Genomic DNA, 21,211 nt, shown 5'->3' with positions numbered 1-21,211 from the left:
AATACAGTTCAAGTCAAAAGTCTAGACCAGCGTTTCTCAACCTTTTTTTCAGTCATGGCACCCTTCAGAAGTATGCAAATTCTCAAGGCACCCCCATATAAAATATACGCAGTCACGCTGACCATACGTTGACCCCAGCAGTGACGTTGTGACATGCGAAAGGGGGCCGTGAGACAAATTTTGATGATGCATGAGGCGGCGATGATCTGCATTAGTGTAACTGTCATTTTTTTGGAATTTTAATTCATTTTATTTATTACAATGTTAGAATATATAATTTTTTGACGGCACCCCTAATGAAGCCAGACGGCACCCCAGGGTGCTGCGGCACCCCGGTTGAGAAAGGCTGGTCTAGACACACCTAATTCAATGGATTTTCTTTATTTTTATTAATTAAAAGACACTTCATATCTGAAAGTAATGATGGATGTCATTTCTCTTTACTTAGCTGAGCGGCTCTTGACATATGGATGACTACAGTTGTGTAATAGGGCTATGTACTGTATTTATTATTTCCTGTAAACTGTTTGATCTGAAACACGTTAAGGAGGCAAGAAATCGCACTAATTAACTTTTTATGAGGCACACCTGTTAATTGAAAAGCATTCCAGGTGACTACCTCATGAAGCTGGTTAAGATAATGCCAATAGTGTGCAAAGCATCATGAAGGTATACGGTGGCTACTTTGATTAATCTAAAATATGAAACATTTTGTATTTAACACTTTTGTTTACCACATCATTCCATACATGTTCAATTTGTTATTTCATTGTCTATGTCTTCAGCATTGTTCTACAATGTAGAAAAGAGTCAAAATACAGTAACACCTATGAATGGGTATGGGTGTCCAAACTTTTGACTGGCACTCTATATTGCATAAATTCCATGAAATCTACCAATTTACAGTGACTCATAAAATTCATATAAAACATTACCAAATGTGTCATATGAATGAAGTATATGATACTTTATTTTACGCTGGTCAATATCATAAAATGCCATCATTATATTTTACCATCATCTACATGTCAGGTCTTTCAGACCCAGTACATATTTATAAATGGCTGAATATCTTCACACATACCTTTATTCTGCTCATTTCCTCTGGAGTTTATTTTTGGCCTGAATGATTAAGATGTAGGTAAATGACAAAAATGACTAAAATGTAGGTAATGTAGGACAATCACACAGACCCAAATGTATTTCCTTTGCAAGGTAGTTAGCAATCACATGACAAACAGATTAATGCAGAATGCATTCATTAAAAACCATTTAAATAGTCAGTGTTTCTTCTAAAAATCAATATAATACTTATTAAAGAGCTTTATAATACATTTTCCAAAGGTGGAAGTGGCCAGTAACTTTCATAATCTGAACAGTAATATTGTGTTTATTCTGACTTATTGCTTATATCAACTAATTTCAATCACTATTAGAAAATAATGTCCATAATTCCTGGCAAGTAAAAATTGCTATGATGAAATACTACATACTGCATAAAAAGTACATCACTGAGTATATTGCAAAGTGATGGTTGAATTTACTTACATTTGTTTTGCTTTCATGAAGTAAAAAATCAAACCAGCAACTGCAGCGATGCCTACCAAAACTCCAATAACAATCCCAGCTATAGCTCCTGCAGACAGTGACTGTCCACCTCCACTCACAGTCTTTTCTATGAGAAAACAAAGAAATCATATGAGCCATTTATTTTATCCATACTCCATTACAGAACAGACTTTGTGAAAAAAAACTATAAATACACAAAATATCACAACCCTAGTGAAGCTGAATTTCTTGTAATAATTTGCTCACAGAAAGGCAAAAATGTCAATAATTAATAAATCATTAGATTAAAAAAAAAAGTGTGACACACTGACATTTTAAAATCAGTAACTGACTAAAGACCCTCCTTCAAGAGAACATGTACTGAATATACTGTATACTTTATCCCAGCAGGCCTGGAAAATACTTGAGTAGTTGAACTTTGTTACTGCATTTAGGTATCATTTTGGTGTGCTTATGCTTTATTTGAGTTTTCTTGAAGTTGAATACCTGTACCCTTTTTTTAAAATGACATTTCCAATATTTTAATTCCTTCCATTTCTATTTTACATATAAAATACTCATAAATCTTGAAGGTCTCTTCTCTCACCCAGCCAATAACTGGACACTATATACAGTGTCTTGCAAAAGTATTCACCCCCTTTGTGTTTTGTCCTGTTTTGTTGCATTACAAGCTGGAATTAATATCTATTTATTTATTTAAATATATTTTTGGTGAGGTAGCACCATTTGATTTACACAACATGCCCTCAACTTTAAAGATGCAAATTGTTGTTTTATTGTGACACAACTAATAATTAAGATGAAAAAACAAATCTGGAGCGTGCATAGGTATTTTATATAGAGCTCAGTGGAGCGCATCTGAGAGTCCATCTGATGCATGCACAACAGCGTGTAGGTCTGACAGATTAACAGCCAGCCACTGAGTTCGAGATAAAATCTGGAGCGCTCATAGGCTTGTCAGAGTGAAGCCATCTGGCTGCTTTCTTACCACTCGCATTGTGTGTATTTGGCTTGTGTGTTAAGTTTTTACTATAATTAATTTTACGAATATTATTTCAGTTTTTTCTCTCATACAGTGCATCTTTTTTTTGTATATTTCTTCTTCCTATCATCATCATACCAACACGAAGGCTGTACAATACTTCCTTTCTATTTGGGACAGTTGTTGAAATAGGATTATTTTCTCGTAATTTACCATTTTCACTTCATTCTCACAGTCATGTCTTAACAGTATTTATTGGTCACATAAGTCACTATCACAATATTCCTGCAGCTTGTGACCAATAAATACTGTTAAGATATGACTGAGAATGAAGTGAAAATGGCAAATAACATGAGAAAATAATCCTATTTCAACAACTGTCCTAAACAGAAAGGAAGGATTGTACAGCCTGTGTGTTGGAATAAGAAATATATGAAAGAGAAAAATACACTGTATAAGAGAAAAACTGAAATAATCTCCATTGAAATAATTATAGTAGAGCGGCAGCTACAATAATCAACGCTCCATAATTAGACACCTTTTCAGATTTACCAGTAAAAAACAATTTTATAAAGGTGAGTTTCAGTTACAACAGTTATTATTGGTTAATTAATCAACCAGAATACCCCACCCTTTGATCTTGTTGTCTGATGACACAGCTCATTGCGTGAGATGGATTTTTTTTTTTTTAGCACGATCAGCAATTTGAGGAAAACCTGGATGTTACCATCACAGGTAAGCATAGTGGAAAGATCATGGACATGTTTTTACAGTACTTATCAAATTCACCAATATTTCATAATATCCTTGTCAAACCTACTTTGTTTCTTACTCTTTCATTTAGCTTTAAGTCAATTTGTTTGAAATGTAATACTGCAAGAAGTCTAGCGAGCCAAATTACCTGCTGCTATTAATGTTGTATTTTTACTGTAATATACTTTGTTTTTATGGGCCCACAGTAATTGTTTTTTACTGTTGTGGTGTCCCTGCCTATCCGTCATTGTATTTATTAGGCGAAGTTAAATAAATAAAATAAAAAAATTGACAGTTGCCATTTTGTTTCTAACCACACGTTTGAGAAGTCACATGGTGTCGATTATAGTGATCACTTTCACCGGTGTCCACCATTATTGACACCCCGTGAAATTAAGTGACATTTACAACTGTCATGGACCGATCTTTGTGTAACATTGAAGTACTTAAAAAAAAAAAAAGTGCTGTGTGTCAGGTTGCAGGCACTTACAGATGTATGTGTAAGAGAGAGTAGGAAATATAGAATAGCCAATAAATCCAAAACACTTGACAAAATCAAAAGACATCAGTCAGCAGACAGAGTAATAAGGGCTAGGCTAAAGAGTAGCAAGAATGAACCAATAACAAGGATCAAGACCACAATAAGGCAGGCAGAATAACAAAGCTTGTTATAACAGATAAGACACTGAACAATACTTCACATTGAGTGAGTGTGGGAGAGGTGTTTATATAGTGTGGGCTGATTAACCAGGAAATGAGCGACAGGTGTAATTAAAAGACAGGCAAGAGAGGGCGCTGTTGTTCTTGGGTGTTGTAGTTCAGATCAGCCATGTTTGTAGTCTGACTGGAAGTGGCGCTCTCTCTCACCTTACTGACACTGTCATGCTCCACCCCGGATTTCCACTCCGGAGATTACTTATCTCCCAGGTGAGCGCTAATCCTGATCCGGGACAGGAATTCCATCTAGCCTGCATTTCACTTCCTGGGTCTCTCTGCTGTGTATAAATAAGACCCTGACTTTGCCAGAACGCCTTGTTTTGATATTCCAGGGCTTGACATTAACGCTTGTCCGGGACAAGTGATACTTTATGTTGGACAAGTTCATCGTCTCAGTTACTTGTCCAATTGGACAAGTGCCAAAATACGCTGATATTCGGGTTACATATCAAATTTATCAGTTTATTCACATGATTTCCGAAGCATCTCACTCGACATATTGTTTTGATGAATCGCCGGATGTTTCTATTCGGAAAGAGCGACGTGCGCATGCGCAATATTCAGACCCTCCAGGATTTTGCGATGCTGTGATTTGCATCATCAACGCAAATTCAACCAATCCCCGCGAATTCAGGACGGTGTTGCAATTATATCCAATCACCATAACTTTCCCGCAAATTTGACCAATCGTTGGCGTCGTCTTGAGGTGACGTCGACAAACTACCTTCCGCCTTACTTCCATGCATACATTCAAGAGCAGCAGCATGTGCAAGTCAGTGTTTATATAGGCTTAAATTCTGTTACTGAAAGTGTGTTATGTTTACAGTGAAACACTGTGTGCACTTTACATTATTTTTTTACTTAATACAAGAAATTAATGGATGCCAACATTTTTGCCAAAATGGTATTTTATTTTCCATTGTTTAGGCAGCTTCAGCATCATACTGTGAGATTCTGTTCAAATTATTTGTTTTTTTTTCTTCTATGAAGCCTGAGCCATTTATTTTATTAGTTTATAATTATTGTTTAATTTAGTCTTCAGGAGAGACTGCCTGCACACAGTACAAGTATTAATAGTTTTTTTTCTTACATGAAAGCTGAGGCATTTATATTATATTTTAAGGTAACTTCATGTTGTGCTGTGAGGTTCTATGCACCTTAACTTTTGAACCAACAGGTGCATTTGGATAAGTAAAGCCTATTTTTCTGCATTTTTGTAGTCCTGGTAATCTTTTGTATTGGTAAAGTTGTTTATAGGACCATTTCTCAGTGTCTTTGTTTTTTTTAATCAATAGTTTTTCAGTAATAACTTAATATTTAACACATCACTCAATTTTAATCACAAAAAGAGAAAATCGCAACAATTTCTCGCAACTTTCACTTCCTCCCACAATGTAATTGCAACAAAAACCTAAAAAACACCGCAACTTTCATCGCAATTTTTTGGAAAAACCCCCGCAACAGCAGACATTTTAGCCCGCAACAATCACAAAAAAGGCCCGCGAAATCCTGGGGGGACTGAATATTCCACTTGCAAAACCGGCCAATACCGCTTCGTGTATTTGAGCTGAAAAGTAAACGGTCGTTTATGATTGGTTTTAATCGTGTCATACACGTGGATTTGTTGACATTTCTGTTGGCGCGATCATTATTCAACTGTATATTTACGTTGAGTATGTGGTAATTTCCAAATTTTTGAATTGTTGTTGATGGTGTTCATTATAAAAATTTAGACATTTAGAAAATGTCCCTCCTGAAGTTCGGCTTCACAAAGAAGTCTAGTGAATCCGAGGCGTCTGGTGCTGAAAAGAAGAGGAAACAATCACAGCAGAACTATGAAAGCAAGAGAGAGCGGAAATTTCTCAATTCTTGGAAGGATGAATTTGAATGGGTCCAAGACACCGGAGATGGAATGTAATGTTCTCTGTGCATATTGCATCCTACTTATGCTGATGTCTCGAGCAGCATGTTCAAAGGTACAGCTTCATATAGGCGAGACATTCTAGTGTCTCATGGCAAGAGTACAAGCCACAAGCGGTGTGATACAAATGCAATAAAGATTGTTGGGTTACAAATAGTTTATTTGTGTGTTTTGTTTTGTTTTTTTTCTTCTCAAATATTTCTTCAGACAAGTCAACTTCACATTTGGACAAGTAAATTTCCTTTCAACTTGCCCAACAGGACAAGTGGTTTCAAAAGTTAATGTAGAGCCCTGTATTCTAGCCGGTTTTGTGCCTTTATTGCGTTTCATGGTTTTTACTCAAGCTAGTTTTCTAGTTCATGGGTTTTTTTTTTTGCTCTAGCGTTTTTGTCCTTGTCTGTCTCGTGTTTTTGTCAAGTTTTTTGTCTCTTTTTTTTTACCTGGACTATTTTTGCCACGCCCTTTTCCCTGGATTAAAGCATCTTATTTATTGGATTACTGTCTGTTCTGCTTGTGGATCCTTATTTCACCACACCACCACCCCTAACAAACACTGATTTATATATATTTTTTTCTAATTCATAATGGAATGGTTATAGAGTATTTGGAATCCTATTGTAATAAGTAGAATTAGACCTGAATTAAATTCCTAGCATATAAAAAAAATTACATGCTTGAAACGTTCAGATTTTTCTAGTCCATTCAGATTTTTTTTTGCAGTTTGTTGTAAATATCTACCACATATTACAATATCAGTGGACATTTTATATCTTTAGAGGTAAATTTTAAATCTCAATTTTAAAAATCACGTGTTTGAAAATACTGAAGCTTCAACAATCTGAATTGAATTGCAACAAAAAACATTGTTTGAATTATCGGTAATCTACAAAACTAGAAATTAATACAAACAATGAATGATAAAAAGTAATCAGTAAATTAAAATGATCTATGAATTATTTAGAACAAAATGATGATCTTGGTATAGTTACATTATGTCAAAATATATCATCTGATGTGCGAGTTATTTCAAACAGAAAAAAAAAATTTCTTTGATACAGAGTGACATCTCACCTTTTACAACCAAACCATGGGATCCTGAGGCGTTAAACCCTGTTACATGATTGGAGGCTATGCAGCTGTAATTTCCAGTGTGTGTGAAGTCAGCATTCTTCGTAGTATATTCAGTTGTATTCACTTTAGTTAAACTGCCATTAAACATCCATTTGTATGAGGCTTTTGGTGTAGATTCAGTATTACATATCAATTTAACAGTTTGTCCCATTTCCACTTCACTTGGTCCATTAATTGTCACATTATCTGGTCCAACTGTAACACACAGTACACAGTCACTTCCTGTCAAATTACACTCAATTCAAAACAAATCAGTACCAGGAATATATTTGTACTTACAGTTAACAATCATTGTGTATGTTGCATTATTAGAGCTGATGGCGTTGCCGATTGTACACTGGTATACACCACTGTCTGATCTCCTCACTGGACTGATCATCACTGATCTGTTATCATTTGAGAATGTGATCCTGTCGCTAGATGACAGTTTCTGATTATCTTTCATCCATTCAGCACTGTGGATGGGCCCACTCACATTACAGCTTAATGTAGCATTGGAAACATTTTCTATTAGCAAATCTGTTGGTCCAATAACTTCTGCTCCAAGTATTTTTTCTGTAAAAAAGAAATCACAGAAGAAATATTCTGTATAAACAGTTAAAAGGTTGATTTAACATTAATGTTTGCATGATGTGAAATAAAATTAAAACACAATCTTGCCTTTGCAGTGATGAAAAAATAAATTGTATCCACTTGTGGTGAAACCAGTGCTATTTGTAAGCCATATTAACCAAACTTATGTTAATTTCTAACCCTGTGTTTTCCTTTTGTCAGCTTGAAGGTACAAAGTTGTTAAAATATTTTAAAAATGACTAGTGGATATTTCATCATCAACAACAACAACAAATCACTGGTCATACTATATAATTAATTACTTGTTATCAGTTGCTGAGATAAACTTGGTTAAAAATGATGGAAGAAAAACATATTTTAGCTTTATATTTTTGTAAACCCATTATCTTTTAGAATGGGTTGAAAAAATGAAAAAAAAAAAAAGATGCTATCCCTTACATTCCAAATAAAATAACTAAATAAGGTGAGCCATTATATCCATGTGTGGTAGTAAAAAAAAAAAATGGGTGTACAGTGGTGCTTGAAAGTTTGTGAACCCTTTAGAATTTTCTATATTTCTGCATAAGTATGACCTAAAACATCATCAGATTTTCACACAAGTCCTAAAAGTACCGTAGATAAAGTGAACCCAGTTAAATAAATGAGACAAAAATATTATACTTGGTCATTTATTTATTGAGGAAAATGATCCAATATTACATATCTTTGAGTGGCAAAAGTATGTGAACCTTTGCTTTCAGTATCTGGTGTGACCCCCTTGTGCAGCAATAACTGCAACTAAACATTTCCGGTAACTGTTGATCAGTCCTGCACACCGGCTTGGAGGAATTTTAGCCCATTCCTCCGTACAGAACAGCTTCAACTCTGGGATGCTGGTGGGTTTCCTCATATGAATTTCTCGCTTCAGGTCCTTCTACAGCATTTTGACTGGATTAAGGTCAGGACTTTGACTTGGCCATTACAAAACATTAACTTTATTCTTCTTTAACCAGTCTTTGATAGAATGACTTGTGTGCTTAGGGTCGTTGTCTTGCTGCATGACCCACCTTCTCTTGAGATTCAGTTCATGGACGGATGTCCTGACATTTTCCTTTAGAATTCGCTGGTATAATTTAGAATTTGTTGTTCCATCAATGATGGCAAGCTGTCCTTTATTCTGCTAGATAATATCCATACAAGATATGTTCGATTATTCATTTGTACATCTTTTTCGCTGTATACTGTGTGCAGATACTATGTTTCTCAACCATCTATTGGACTGCAAATTTTTTTTTCAAGTTTGAAGTAAAATACTAAATATTTCATGATGTCGTGTCCCAAATCCAGTAGCTGGTTTGTTGAACACTTTTCAAGTGGAATAAATACATTTGTGGGTAAATTAAAATGAACAAGCATTTATTTTGTCACATTCCTCCTCTACATTTAACCCGCGCACACATGCACGCACACACACAGTGCACATGCATGCATGTACACACACACACAGAGAAATAAATACGTTTGTGGGTAAATTCTATGTATCTGTGATTCTTGCTGGAAGAGAAGCACAGGGAGGATTGGGAATCGAGTGGCTGCAGTTTGTTTACACCCGATACCAAAACTTGTAGCGTCCTACCAACCATCACAAAGGCATGGACAAAAAGCCCAGAAACTCCTATTTACCTGTGCAAACATGATACAGGATTTATCTTGTAGTGTCCTGATCTCCAGATCTTTAACCCAGCCACATATAAAAAGTTGTACTCTTCCATGCTCTTCTGGGTTTTCATCTGTTTGTCTGTGTAGAACAATGCAGCACCAGGTAGTTTGAGATGTTGGGGAACTCAATGGATGGATAATTTTCCAACTCATAATGAATGAATGAATGAATGAATGAATGACTTTATTTTAACATGATAAGTTGATCAGCAGAGCTGGTGGGGTCGTGCATGTACAGATACAAATAATTACAAATACAAAAGACTAAAAATAAACACAATCTTAAAAAACCCCTTAAAATCTGTTGATTATCTGTTAATTATCTTCACATTAAATTTTTCTTTCATCAGAAAAATTCTTCTTTGTTAGCATGTAAGGATTTAATCCCACTGAGTGGTTTCTATATCCCCTTCTTTTGAGTGTACTTCTTAGTTTTAATAACGTGCTTATTTGCTGTACACAAACATGGCAATAAGTTTTCATGTTAATCGACCAGACTCTACTTTTGGATCATTAATCCCTTTTGACTGAGAATGCCCTGCATGCAGGGTTTGGCTTCTGGAACATCCATACAGTTCTAAATACAATACCTACAATCTAAAAAATATATATATTGCATTTATTTAATTCCCATCTGTAACAGGGGGTAATGTTGCATCCCATTAACACACTTTACAATAGATTATTAGATTCTAAATAGAATAGATGAGCCAAAATAATTGGGGGTCTGTTTTAATGGGCCCCGACTCGGTACAAGTATGAATACACTCTAAGAAATGAAATGTTGATTTTACTTAACTAAGTTATGTCAACCGGTTGCACAAAACTGTGTTGTTTAAACAGGAAAAGCCACACACTATTAATGTGAACAACACATATTAAGTAGATCTAACTTAATTATCTTACTTCAAAGCTAATTGAAGAAATAAGAAATATTGCTATATTTCATAACCACAACAACATTATGTTGGATTTACTGACACCACATTCAGTTAACTTAACATGATTGGGTTCAATTAACAACACAAATGAACATTATTTATGTGGTAGGTTTGTGTTAATGCAACACCTTAGTTGTACTGGCTAAATCAATAAGTTAAATAAATACAATTTAAGTTGCTTAATTTCACTTGAGCCTTTATTATACTCTGGAAACATTAGGAAACAGTAGGACTATTACAAATAATGTGTATAACTGTGTATATTATAAGTATACACTAGGGTGCATCAGTTGCCCTCACTTTCATAAAATCTGATGCATTTTTGTTTGGGTGTTCCTTTTCACCAATAAAGACATCCTGTAAAATTTTTTGACCATATTCAAAAGTCTAATGGTGGCACCATGAGGTTCATTTTTTGCCAAAAAAACGCTTATTTTATGTTTTCGCGTAAGGTTTGAATCACAATGTTGGACTCCACTTATTGATTTCTTGTGACCCAGAGATCATGTTAAGAACCTTTGCAAGGGATTGAGAAGCATTAATGTGATTCATAATACATTTGTGTTGTTTAAAAGTAGTTGAACAATGATTCAATGAACAGCTAAAACTCAAACTGTGCTTGATAATATATTTAGAATATGTACTAAAAATGTGTATCTAAGATATTTGGTATACTCTATAAGGTGCCATAATGTTTCATGAAAAGTGATCAAACTTTTGTCATAAAAGTCATAAAATAGCAGCTTTTTCCATAACTTGGAGCTTCTGGTGCCACCATTAAACTTTTGAATTTTGTCAAAATATTTCACCCCGTGTGTTTTCTTACCAAAAGGAACATAAAAACAAAAATGCATCATGATCGGAGGAACTTTTCATTTTTAGGGGGCAACTGATGCACCCTAGTATACACACACACATTCACAAAAACTGAAAATGTATTTATGAAATAAAAATAAAGAGTAAATGTTACTCTTTTAACCCCATACCTGATTAATCCCACATTTCTTGAAACAACGAAATGTTGTAGATAACTTAAAGATTTGGTTAACTACAGACTGGTCAACCTGGAAATTATACTTATGAAAATGTCAAATGCTGTACTCTGTGATATAGGCAGCGCTGCTGAGGTAAAAATGAAAAGTAACTCCTCAAGTAAGCCATCAAATGCTGAACATGGCAGATGTGAAAACACCTCTAACTTCAAAAGAACAGTTGCAAATTTTTTTGAATAATTGTTTCTCGCAAGTTCTCATTTGGTGTGTCAGTTTCAATTAAATTATGACAATCTAAGTCTGAAGAAGTTTCTCCAAGATCACCTGGATGGTCTTCAGATGCATGCTGGTCATCATTTACATTACCACCTTTCACTACGTCAACTTCAAAGTCTTTAACTGTGCAATGTGGATGCCTCCTACTCTTGTATGATTTGTAAGTAGAATATATTAGTCTGAAATGTGCAGTTCTGGAACACAGAAGTTACGGTTTCATAATGCTTCAGATGGTTGTTGATGTGAGAAAAGTACTCTCTACTAGATGGTATTTCACTTCCAGGGCACAAAAGACATGTAAAAACTCCTACTTCTGCACTTGTAGTACAACTTGTTGTACATAATACATCAACATGACATCGACTCAGATGAGTTTTAAGAGCATTCCATGTTTTGAATGAGCATGGACATTTATAGTATGTGCATGGATATGAGTGCCTCTGACCATAATGGCCATGCTTCAATTTGTAGTGTTTTAGTAACTGGTACCTCGCAGATAGAGCCTCAGAGCACTGTTTGCACCTCCACATTCAGAGCCTAAAAAGAAGAGACTTATGCCCCTTTTCCACCAAAGCAGTTCCAGGGCTGGTTCGGGGCCAGTGCTTAGTTTGGAACTGGGTTTTCTGTTTCCACTGACAAAGAACTGGCTCTGGGGCCAGAAAAACCGGTTCCAGGCTAGCACCAACTCTCTGCTGGGCCAGGGCCAGAGGAAAGAACCGCTTACGTCAGCGGGGGGGGGGCGGAGTTGTTAAGACCAACAACAATAACAAGACCGCGAAAGATCACCATTTTTAAGCGACGAGAAGCAGCAGCTGTACAAACGCAAAGTCATCCATTATTCTTATTGTTATTGTTGCTGCTGCTTCATCCACATTGTTTTTGCTTCGATATTCACGCCAAGGTTTATGCAAACGTAGCGATGTAACTGACATATACAGTGACGTGATGACGTATACAGCGACGTAACTGACGTATACAGCGACATAATGACGTGGCTCCGCTTAGCATCGCGAGCTATGGAAAAGCAAACTGGTTCTCAGCTGGCTCGCAAGTTGAACGAGTTGTGAACCAGCACCAGCACTGGCCCCGAACCAGCCCTGGAACTGATTTGGTGGAAAAAGGGTAACAGTGATTAGTAATCTCTTCAGCTGTCAAAATTAGTACTGCTTATAAAACAGATATAGAATATAGTAAATAACAGTTAGGTATTGTTACATTGTGCCTCTATGAGTCAACTGCACCAGACCTGCATACATTTTTTTACCAACTGCAATTAATGGATTTAAATTAACTATACAATAACTATATTTAAGGCTCTATTTATTAGATTTTAAAATATGATATGAAATTGCAAATGTGAATTTAAAAAAAAGTGCTCAAGCCCACAGCTCCCTCTGTTTTCTGCTCAATATTTGACTTGAAAAAATGACTGAAGGGATGCAGTATGAACTGGCACAAAAGAAAATCTAAGAATTCAAGTAATAACACCTATGCAAGTGTTACACTTCTAAAAGTGACACAAATACATTTCAATGGCACACACCAAACTCGTTTATTTGGACAAAATGTCAGAGAAAAACTTTTTCATCCCGATATTGCAACCTTCTGGGAGTGAAGTACTGCTTTGTGTTAAACATCTTTAACCCAAAGCAGCACTTCACTTCCAAGCAACAACACCACCCCATAGCAATAAGAAAACAACTCATAATTTGATGTGCATGCACTAAATGTACAACATGAAAGCACATAACAAATATGAAGTAGCTCAGAACAGCTCACCACATCCCTTGACAATGGAGCATGCTAAGAGTGGCGTGCCAACAGCCAATCATCTAACAGACAGTCCCATGTGTGGGCCCTGCAAACAGCCAATCATTTAACAACTGTGTAGCTCATTTGCAGAACCATGGACATGTGTGTTTGTTTACAATAGAACAGCGTGTAGCGGGAACATGAGCGCTGAAGGAGAGGAGGTTATCAACAAAAAAATGACACATTAGCGACACGTTAAACCTATGGACTATAATAACCTCAGACGTTGTTTACTGACAAACCGAGCGCTGCCCAGTGGGTTGAGACACTTTAGGAGATTTATTATTTAGGGTACAAAGTAATGATAACCAGTAGAAAACTACTGTGCGTCTGCTGTTGTTGTGAGTCCTATCCGAACAGCGTTATAAACTCGTCCGGTGATCTAACGTTAAACTGGGATCTAAACCATGGCATCACAGTGATTTTCACCAGTATTTTTTTTCATTTCTACCTTGTGCCAACTATGTATTATCCTCGCCCGAAAAAAATACACTATTCAAAACTTACCGTATGTTTCATTTAAAGTCATTTTTACATTATCTTCGTTTGTGAAAAAGAGTGTCGTTTGTGTGTCTTGAGTGTGTCTGAGAATAAACACATTAGCAAGAAACTGTGTGTGATTTAAGCTAGTATAGCAAAAGGGGAGGGGGGATTGTAATATTCCGACTATGCCACTAGGGAATTTACCTAGACCAGTATCACCTTAACAGGTGTCTCAGTTATTACCCATAGACTGTTCTATAGCACACAGGTTCATTGTACCCGCAAGACAAGAAACGTGTTTCCATCCATGAAATTCAATTTATTGAAAAAGTATAAAAATATATATTTATAAAACATAGACTCAGCACTCACAACCACACAATTATATGTACCACCTCAAATGAAGAGGGAAGAGGAGAAAAGTGAAATGTCTAGGCTGGGAGCTTACCCATGGGAAGGGCAAGTCTTTGGCCTAGGAAAGGTCCCAGGAATAAACACCCACTCACACGTGAACACACCGACAGCAAAAGATATCCAACTTGACAATCACACATGACCACAACACACTGGAAAAAGAATTAATATAACTGGAGGTGGACACAATTAACAAACACACCCAAAGACACATACACACATCTACTCAACAAAATTGATATAAATCAAACAAAATAAAATACAAGTTCACACACAACGCGAACAGAACAGCAATGCCACACAATTGCAGCTGACATACAGCAAAAACTCTGTTCGCCGTCAGACCAATCACGCAAAATCAGGGCCAAGCAAAACAGCAGAAGGCACCCCAATGAATGTCGCGTATGTCCACGATTCCTAAAATGCATCATAAAATGTCACGTTAATAAAAAAATAGGTGAAACAACAAGTTCATTCTAATGCTCTATCAAGCTACATACCAGGGGAGCAGTATCAAGTTGCTTGCGATGCCGAATTCCACAGGTTCAGTCACGATTCTTTAATACTGCAGAAAGTTTCTCGGTTACAATAAACACGGAACAAGCTGCCAACATAAATAAATTGAACGGGAACCTACCGGTACAGGATATACAGACTCAGACGTGCAGCAAGGTATTAAAGTAGCTCACCAACGGAGGCTGCAGAAAGTAGAACACACTATCCACAACGCGAGGAATAAGCCACAACAAAGAACAACACGCATCAAACAAACAGTGGGTGGTAAAAAAGAGCAACTGGACTTGCTTGAATATTCTTGAAGACATTTCACCTCTCATCCAAAAGACTTCTTCAGTTCTGTCTGACTGGTAGAGAGCATAAGGTATTTATCCTCTCATGGATGAAAAGCTCATCTAAGGTGTCACTGAGTCATCCTGTTGGTGTGGGTCACTGGGGGCTGGTTGTGAACGGCCTCGAAAGTCGTTAGGATGATCAATGGATTGCCCGTTAGGGTGATCAATGGAATGCTGATTCTCTCTGTCCTCCTGTGCATCACTGAAAACAGCTGGGTTTTGGTGTGCATTCAGTTGTCTGGGAAGTGTGCCAAGGACTGCATTGTAGGTGGCTGATAAATGATGTCTTAGACCCCCACCTCTGTTCAGGGATGGCCATTCCAGGTTGACAAAAATGGCTTCTTTAACTCCTCGCTCATACCAACGATCCTCTCTGGCTAAAATGTGCATGTTGCAATCCAGAAATGAGTGTCCTTTGTTGTTAAGATGAAGGTAGACAGCAGAGTCCTGGCCTGAGGAACTGGCTCTCCTGTGTTGAGCCATGCGCCTGTGAAGCCGTTGTTTTGTCTCCCCAATATGAGTCCATGCATTCCTCACTGCACTGAATGGCATACACTACATTGTCCTGTTTGTGTCTGGGTATTCTGTCCTTAGGGTGGACCAGTTTCTGCTTCAGAGTGTTACTGGGTCTGAAATGTACCGGAACGTTGTGTTTGTAGAAGATCCTCCTGAGTTTCTCAGATAGACCAGAAATGTAGGGAATGACAATGTTCTTGCATTTGTTCCTGTTATCCTCCTTGTCCATTCTGTTCTGTTTTCTGCTCTTGAGGAAAGACCAGGTGGGATACCCGCAGTTCTGAAGTGCTTTCTTGATGTGATTCTGCTCCTTCTCTTTTCCCTCTATCGTTGTAGGGATATTCTGAGCCCTGTGTTGCAAGGTCCTAATGACCCCCAATTTGTGTTCCAGTGGGTGGTGAGAGTCAAAGAGTAGGTACTGGTCTGTGTGTGTGGGTTTCCGGTAGACCTCGATGTTCAGGCTTCTGTCTTGTCTAATGTGTACATCACAGTCCAAGAAGGCTAGGTTATTCCCACTGACGTCCTCCCGAGTGAAGTTGATGTTAATATCCACTACATTGATGTGTTTAGAGAAGGCTTCCACCTCATGGGTTTTGATTTTAACCCAGGTGTCATCCACATATCTGAACCAGTGGCTGGGAGCAACTCCTGAAAAACTGGTCAAAGCTTTATGTTCCACTTCCTCCATGTAAAGATTGGCCACAATAGGGGATACCGGTGAGCCCATGGCACATCCATGCTTATGTCTGTAGAAACTTTCATTAAACTGGAAATAAGTGGTAGTCAGGCAGAGGTCAAGCAGGGTGCAAATCTGGTCCGTGGTGAGGTTCATTCTATCCAATAAGGTGCTGTCTCGAAGGAGTCGTTTTCTAACAGATTCAACTGCTTCTGTGGTGGGAATGCAGGTGAACAGAGAAGTGATGTCGTAGGAAACCATGGTTTCATCTGAGTCTAGTTTGAGGTCTGCAACTTTAGTAGCAAAATCTTGGGAGTTTTTGACGTGATGTGGCGTATTCCCAATGAGAGGAGCCAAGATGGTGGCTAGGTGTTTGGCAATTTTGTAAGTAACAGAGTTTATACTGCTGATGATAGGTCTGAGTGGAGCTCCTTCCTTGTGAATCTTGGGGAGTCTGTATATGAGAGGAACAGCTTCCCCAGGGTACAATCTGTAGTACAGAGATTGGTTGATGGCTTGGTCCTTTTCTAGTTGTTGCAGGCAGCTAACAACTTTCTTTTTGTAACAACTTGTGGGGTCCCGCCTCAAGGTTTCATAGGTGGTAGTGTCGCTGAGGAGACTGGTCATCCTGGAGTGGTAGTCCACTGTGTTTAGCAACACTGTGCATCTCCCTTTGTCAGCAGGACGGATGGTGATGTTCTGGTCTCTTTGAAGCAATGTAAGAGCCCTCCTTTCTTGGATGGTGAGGTTGGAGGGGGGTGCTTTTGCACTGGACAGAGCAGCTGATATCTTCAGTCTAAGTTGTTCTGCCTCTGTGTTGGCCAGATTGTTGTTTCTGATGGCTGACTCTGTGGCTGTGATGAGGTCTACCACTGGTATCCACTCTGGTGAAACTGCAAAGTTAAGTCCCTTGGATAGAACATCTTTCTCTGGTTGGGTGAGTACCCTGTCAGATAAGTTCTTCACCCATATCTCTTCTATGTCTGGTTGTGTAGCCTGGTCAGATTTCTTCCTTCAAGTCAGTACTTCTGTCTTGCCGGAGGAGGTGGTTTTAGACAGCAAAGTTTGAAATTTGTGCATCTGTCGTTCCTTGCCTTTGGTATGTTGTGAAATCTGTGCCTTCTCAGTGAACTCAGAGACTCGTTCCAAAACTTCACTGGGAAGAAGTACTGTCAACTCTTCAAACATCAGTTCAGTCTTGTTCTGGAGAGCATCGATGGTGAAATGTACTTGTCTCACTCTCTCATTGAGAAGCTGCTTCTGGGCTTTCTGGAGGATTATTTCAGCTCTGTGTCCTTTGACTGTTGAAAACAGGCATAGGCTAGTGGGGATAATGTTAGATTGTTGGCATCTCAGGTTGAAACAAAGGTGGTTTCTGTAGTCTGCCAGTTTTCTGGAAGTCCTCTCATACTCCCGCACCAGTCGAAGGGTTCTCATCCCAAAGGGCATGGAAACATATCTGTGAAGATTCTCAGTCATCCAGGTCATGGTAAACTGTGGGTGGTAAAAGAGAGCAACTTCACTCAGGAGGATGTCAGTGGGAATAATCTAGTCTTCTTGGATTGTGATGTACACATTAGACAAGACAGAAGCCTGAGCATCGAGGTCTACCGGAAACCCACACACACAGACCAGTACCTACTCTTTGACTCTCACCACCCACTGGAACACAAATTGGGGGTCATTAGGACCTTGCAACACAGGGCTCAGAATATCCCTACAATGATAGAGGGAAAAGAGAAGGAGCAGAATCACATCAAGAAAGCACTTCAGAACTGCAGGTATCCCAACTGGTCTTTCCTCAAGAGCAGAAAAAGGAACAGAATGGACAAGGAGGATAACAGGAACAAATGCAAGAACAGTGTCATTCCCTACATTTCTGGTCTATCTGAGAAACTCAGCAGGATCTTCTACAAACACAACATTCTGGTACATTTCAGACCCAGTAACACTCTGAAGCAGAAACTGGTCCACCCTAAGGACAGAATACCTAGACACAAACAGGACAATGTAGTGTATGCCATTCAGTGCAGTGAGGAATGCACGGACTCATATACAGGAGAGACAAAACAACGGCTTCACAGGCGCATGGCTCAACACAGGAGAGCCAGTTCCTCAGGCCAGGACTCTGCTGTCTGCCTTCATCTTAACAACAAAGGACACTCATTTCAGGATTGCAACGTACGCATTTCAGCCAGAGAGGATCGTTGGTATGAGTGAGGAGTTAAAGAAGCCATTTTCGTCAACCTGGAACAGCCATCACTGAACAGAGGTGTGGGTCTAAGACATCATTTATCAGCCACCTACAATACAGTCCTTGGCACACTTCCCAGACAACTGAATGCACACCAAAACCCAGCTGTTTTCAGTGATGCACAGGAGGACAGAGAGAATCAGCATTCCATTGATCACCCTAACAGGCAATCCACTGATCATCCTAACGACTCTCAAGGCCGTTCACAACCAGCCCCCAGTGACCCACACCAACAGGATGACTCAATGACACCTTAGATGAGCTTTTCATCCATGAGAGGATAAATACCTGATGCTCCCTACCAGTCAGACAGAACTGAAGAAGCCTTTTGGATGAGAGATGAAATGTCTTCAAGAATCTTCAAGCAAATCCAGTTGCTCTGTTTTACCACCCACAGTTTACCATGACCTGGATGACTGAGAATCTTCACAGACATCAAACAAACAGGAAATCTTACCGGCGATCAGGCAGAAACGGGTATACAGGGAGCCAAGGTAGGACCAGGAAATGAAGGCGGTTTTTTTTCCTGGGCCAGATCTCCATATCCTTATATATAAGCTCCCAGCATACCCATTGGCCCATGATCACCATTACCAGGAGCTCCACCCATTCATCCCACTACAATCTGTCCCCACCTTTTTGCATCGTCGTCCCAACGATGGAACACCCGTCAACTCCCCACTTTAATTCCACAGCCTAAACAAGGCTGTGATTGCACTTGATGCAGAGTCACTAGCACCAAGTGCCCCACCACCTACTGGTCATGGTAGATGATAAATATTAGAGTGGTGACCAGCTGTGGGCCTTGTGGTCTGATGTAGGGATAGCCCGATGTTACCACACTGGTCCTCTACAGGGGATGATGGTACAACTGGGGCGTTCACACTAGTCATGGTGGACCCTAATGGCATGGGGGGCAGGTCTAGTACGGCAGCTGGGCCCAAGGTGGCCTCAGGGGCAAAATGGGGAAGTGCAGGCACAGCTCCAGGCACTTCTGGAGGATGTTGGGCAAGCTCAAGGCCAGGGGGAGCCGAATCCACCCTCTCCTCCTCCTGTGGGGTCACCCGCTCCACTACCAGTGGTCCATCAGGGACAAGGAGGGCTACATCGGCCATCTCCTCCAGTTCTGGAAAAATAGCCTCCACAACCAGTGGCCCAGTCTGAGTAGGGCCCATGGGAGGGTCCTGTCCTAGACAAGCCTTCAATAGGCTACGATGTACTACATGTTTTACCTTACTGGGATCGCCCACTGGTGCAATAGTATACACCCCTCCTCCTGCTGGGGGGGCCTTGATAACTTGATGCACCACTGGGCTCCACAGGTCCTGGATTTTATGTCTACCTCACACATTTAAGTCACACAGATATACCAGCTGACCCTCCCCCAATGGTGCATCATGGACCCAACGATCATGAGTCTCCTTTCTCCGATTTGCTGCAGCCTGCAAACGGTCATGGGCTCCCTGAAAGGCCGCCTGCAATCTGGTCTGACGTTCCATGACCCAGTCATGGAGGCTGCCTGCTCTTGGCTCTTGAACCCTCCCCAACAAAAAAATCAATGGGTAACCGCGGTTCTTGACCAAACATTAGGAAGTATGGGGACTCCCCAGTGACTGGATGGAGGGTGGAGTTATAGCTAAAGAGTAGTTGCAGAAGGCAAACTACCCAATCTCTCTTACGTGATTCAGGTAGCATACGGAGAAGATTGTATAATGTGCAATTAAAGCGTTCGCACTGGCCATTTCCAGCCGGATGGTAGGGGGTAGTCCGAGACTTCTGAATCCCATAGAGATGGCAAAGCTGTTGAATTAAGGATGCCTCAAAGCACCTGCCTTGATCAGAGTGAATGCGAGCTGGGACACCAAACTTATAAAACCACTTGCAAACAAGCACCTGGGCTATGGTGGCAGTGCGTTGATCTCTAGTGGGAATGGCCAGAGTGTATTTGCTAAAAACATCAGTCATAACCAAGACATTCTCCAGGCCAGACCGAGACGGCTCTAACAGGGTAAAATCAATGGCAAGCACTTCATGTGGCTGTGAAGCCAGCAAATGTCCCATAAAACTATGGGCCACTGGTTGAGAGTCCTTGGCCAGTTGGCACTGGTCACACTCAAGGCACCAACGGGCCACATCAGTAGACATGCCCAGCCAATAGCATCGTTTCCTAACCAGCTCCATAGTACATTCGATGCCTTGGTGGCCATGATCCTGATGGAGCTGAGTCAATACCTCTGTTTGGAGTCTGGCTGGTAATAACAACTGAAAACACTCCCCTGCACTGTCTGGCCGCAGAACCCTTCAGTACATGATTCCCTCCCTCTCCACCAGTCGATCCCACTGGCGTAACAGGATTATCGCAGATTTCAACATGCACTTATGCACCTCAGAGCTAGGCCTCACTTTCTGTTGCCAGTGGGGCAGAACCTCCTGTAAGGTAGGATCTGCTTCCTGCATGGAGCGCAACTCCAAGCTACTATGTCCCGGTAGGGTGGTAATAATGGTCTGGGTGACTGTTGCTGTTGGCTGTGCTTCTATTGCCTGCTGTAATGAGGCAGGGAGGACGGTGCCTAAGGCCAACTCCGGCGAACCAGACAAGTCTGTGGGGTGCTGTCTAGACAGGGCATCTGCATTACGGTTCTGCTGACCGGA

At 39.7% G+C, this 21,211-nt stretch overlaps 1 protein-coding gene across 1 annotated transcript in view; it reads right to left on the bottom strand.

Annotated features, from left to right (window-relative positions):
* LOC132886246 (carcinoembryonic antigen-related cell adhesion molecule 20-like) overlaps window positions 1-19,734 on the bottom strand; it is a 37,497-nt gene extending 17,763 nt beyond the window's left edge. The window contains exons 1-4 of the mRNA XM_060920804.1: window positions 19,398-19,734; window positions 7,353-7,628; window positions 7,014-7,268; window positions 1,560-1,675 (exon numbers count right to left, since the gene is read on the bottom strand). Coding sequence (XP_060776787.1) covers window positions 1,560-1,675; window positions 7,014-7,268; window positions 7,353-7,628; window positions 19,398-19,734 — 984 coding nt within the window. The remainder of the gene's footprint in view (window positions 1-1,559; window positions 1,676-7,013; window positions 7,269-7,352; window positions 7,629-19,397) is intronic.
* Between the last annotated feature and the right edge of the window lie 1,477 nt (window positions 19,735-21,211).

Source organism: Neoarius graeffei, chromosome 5 (genome assembly GCF_027579695.1).
Source record: "Neoarius graeffei isolate fNeoGra1 chromosome 5, fNeoGra1.pri, whole genome shotgun sequence".
NCBI classification, from domain to species: Eukaryota; Metazoa; Chordata; class Actinopteri; order Siluriformes; family Ariidae; genus Neoarius; species Neoarius graeffei.
This window is presented reverse-complemented; position numbering and strand designations above follow the sequence as displayed.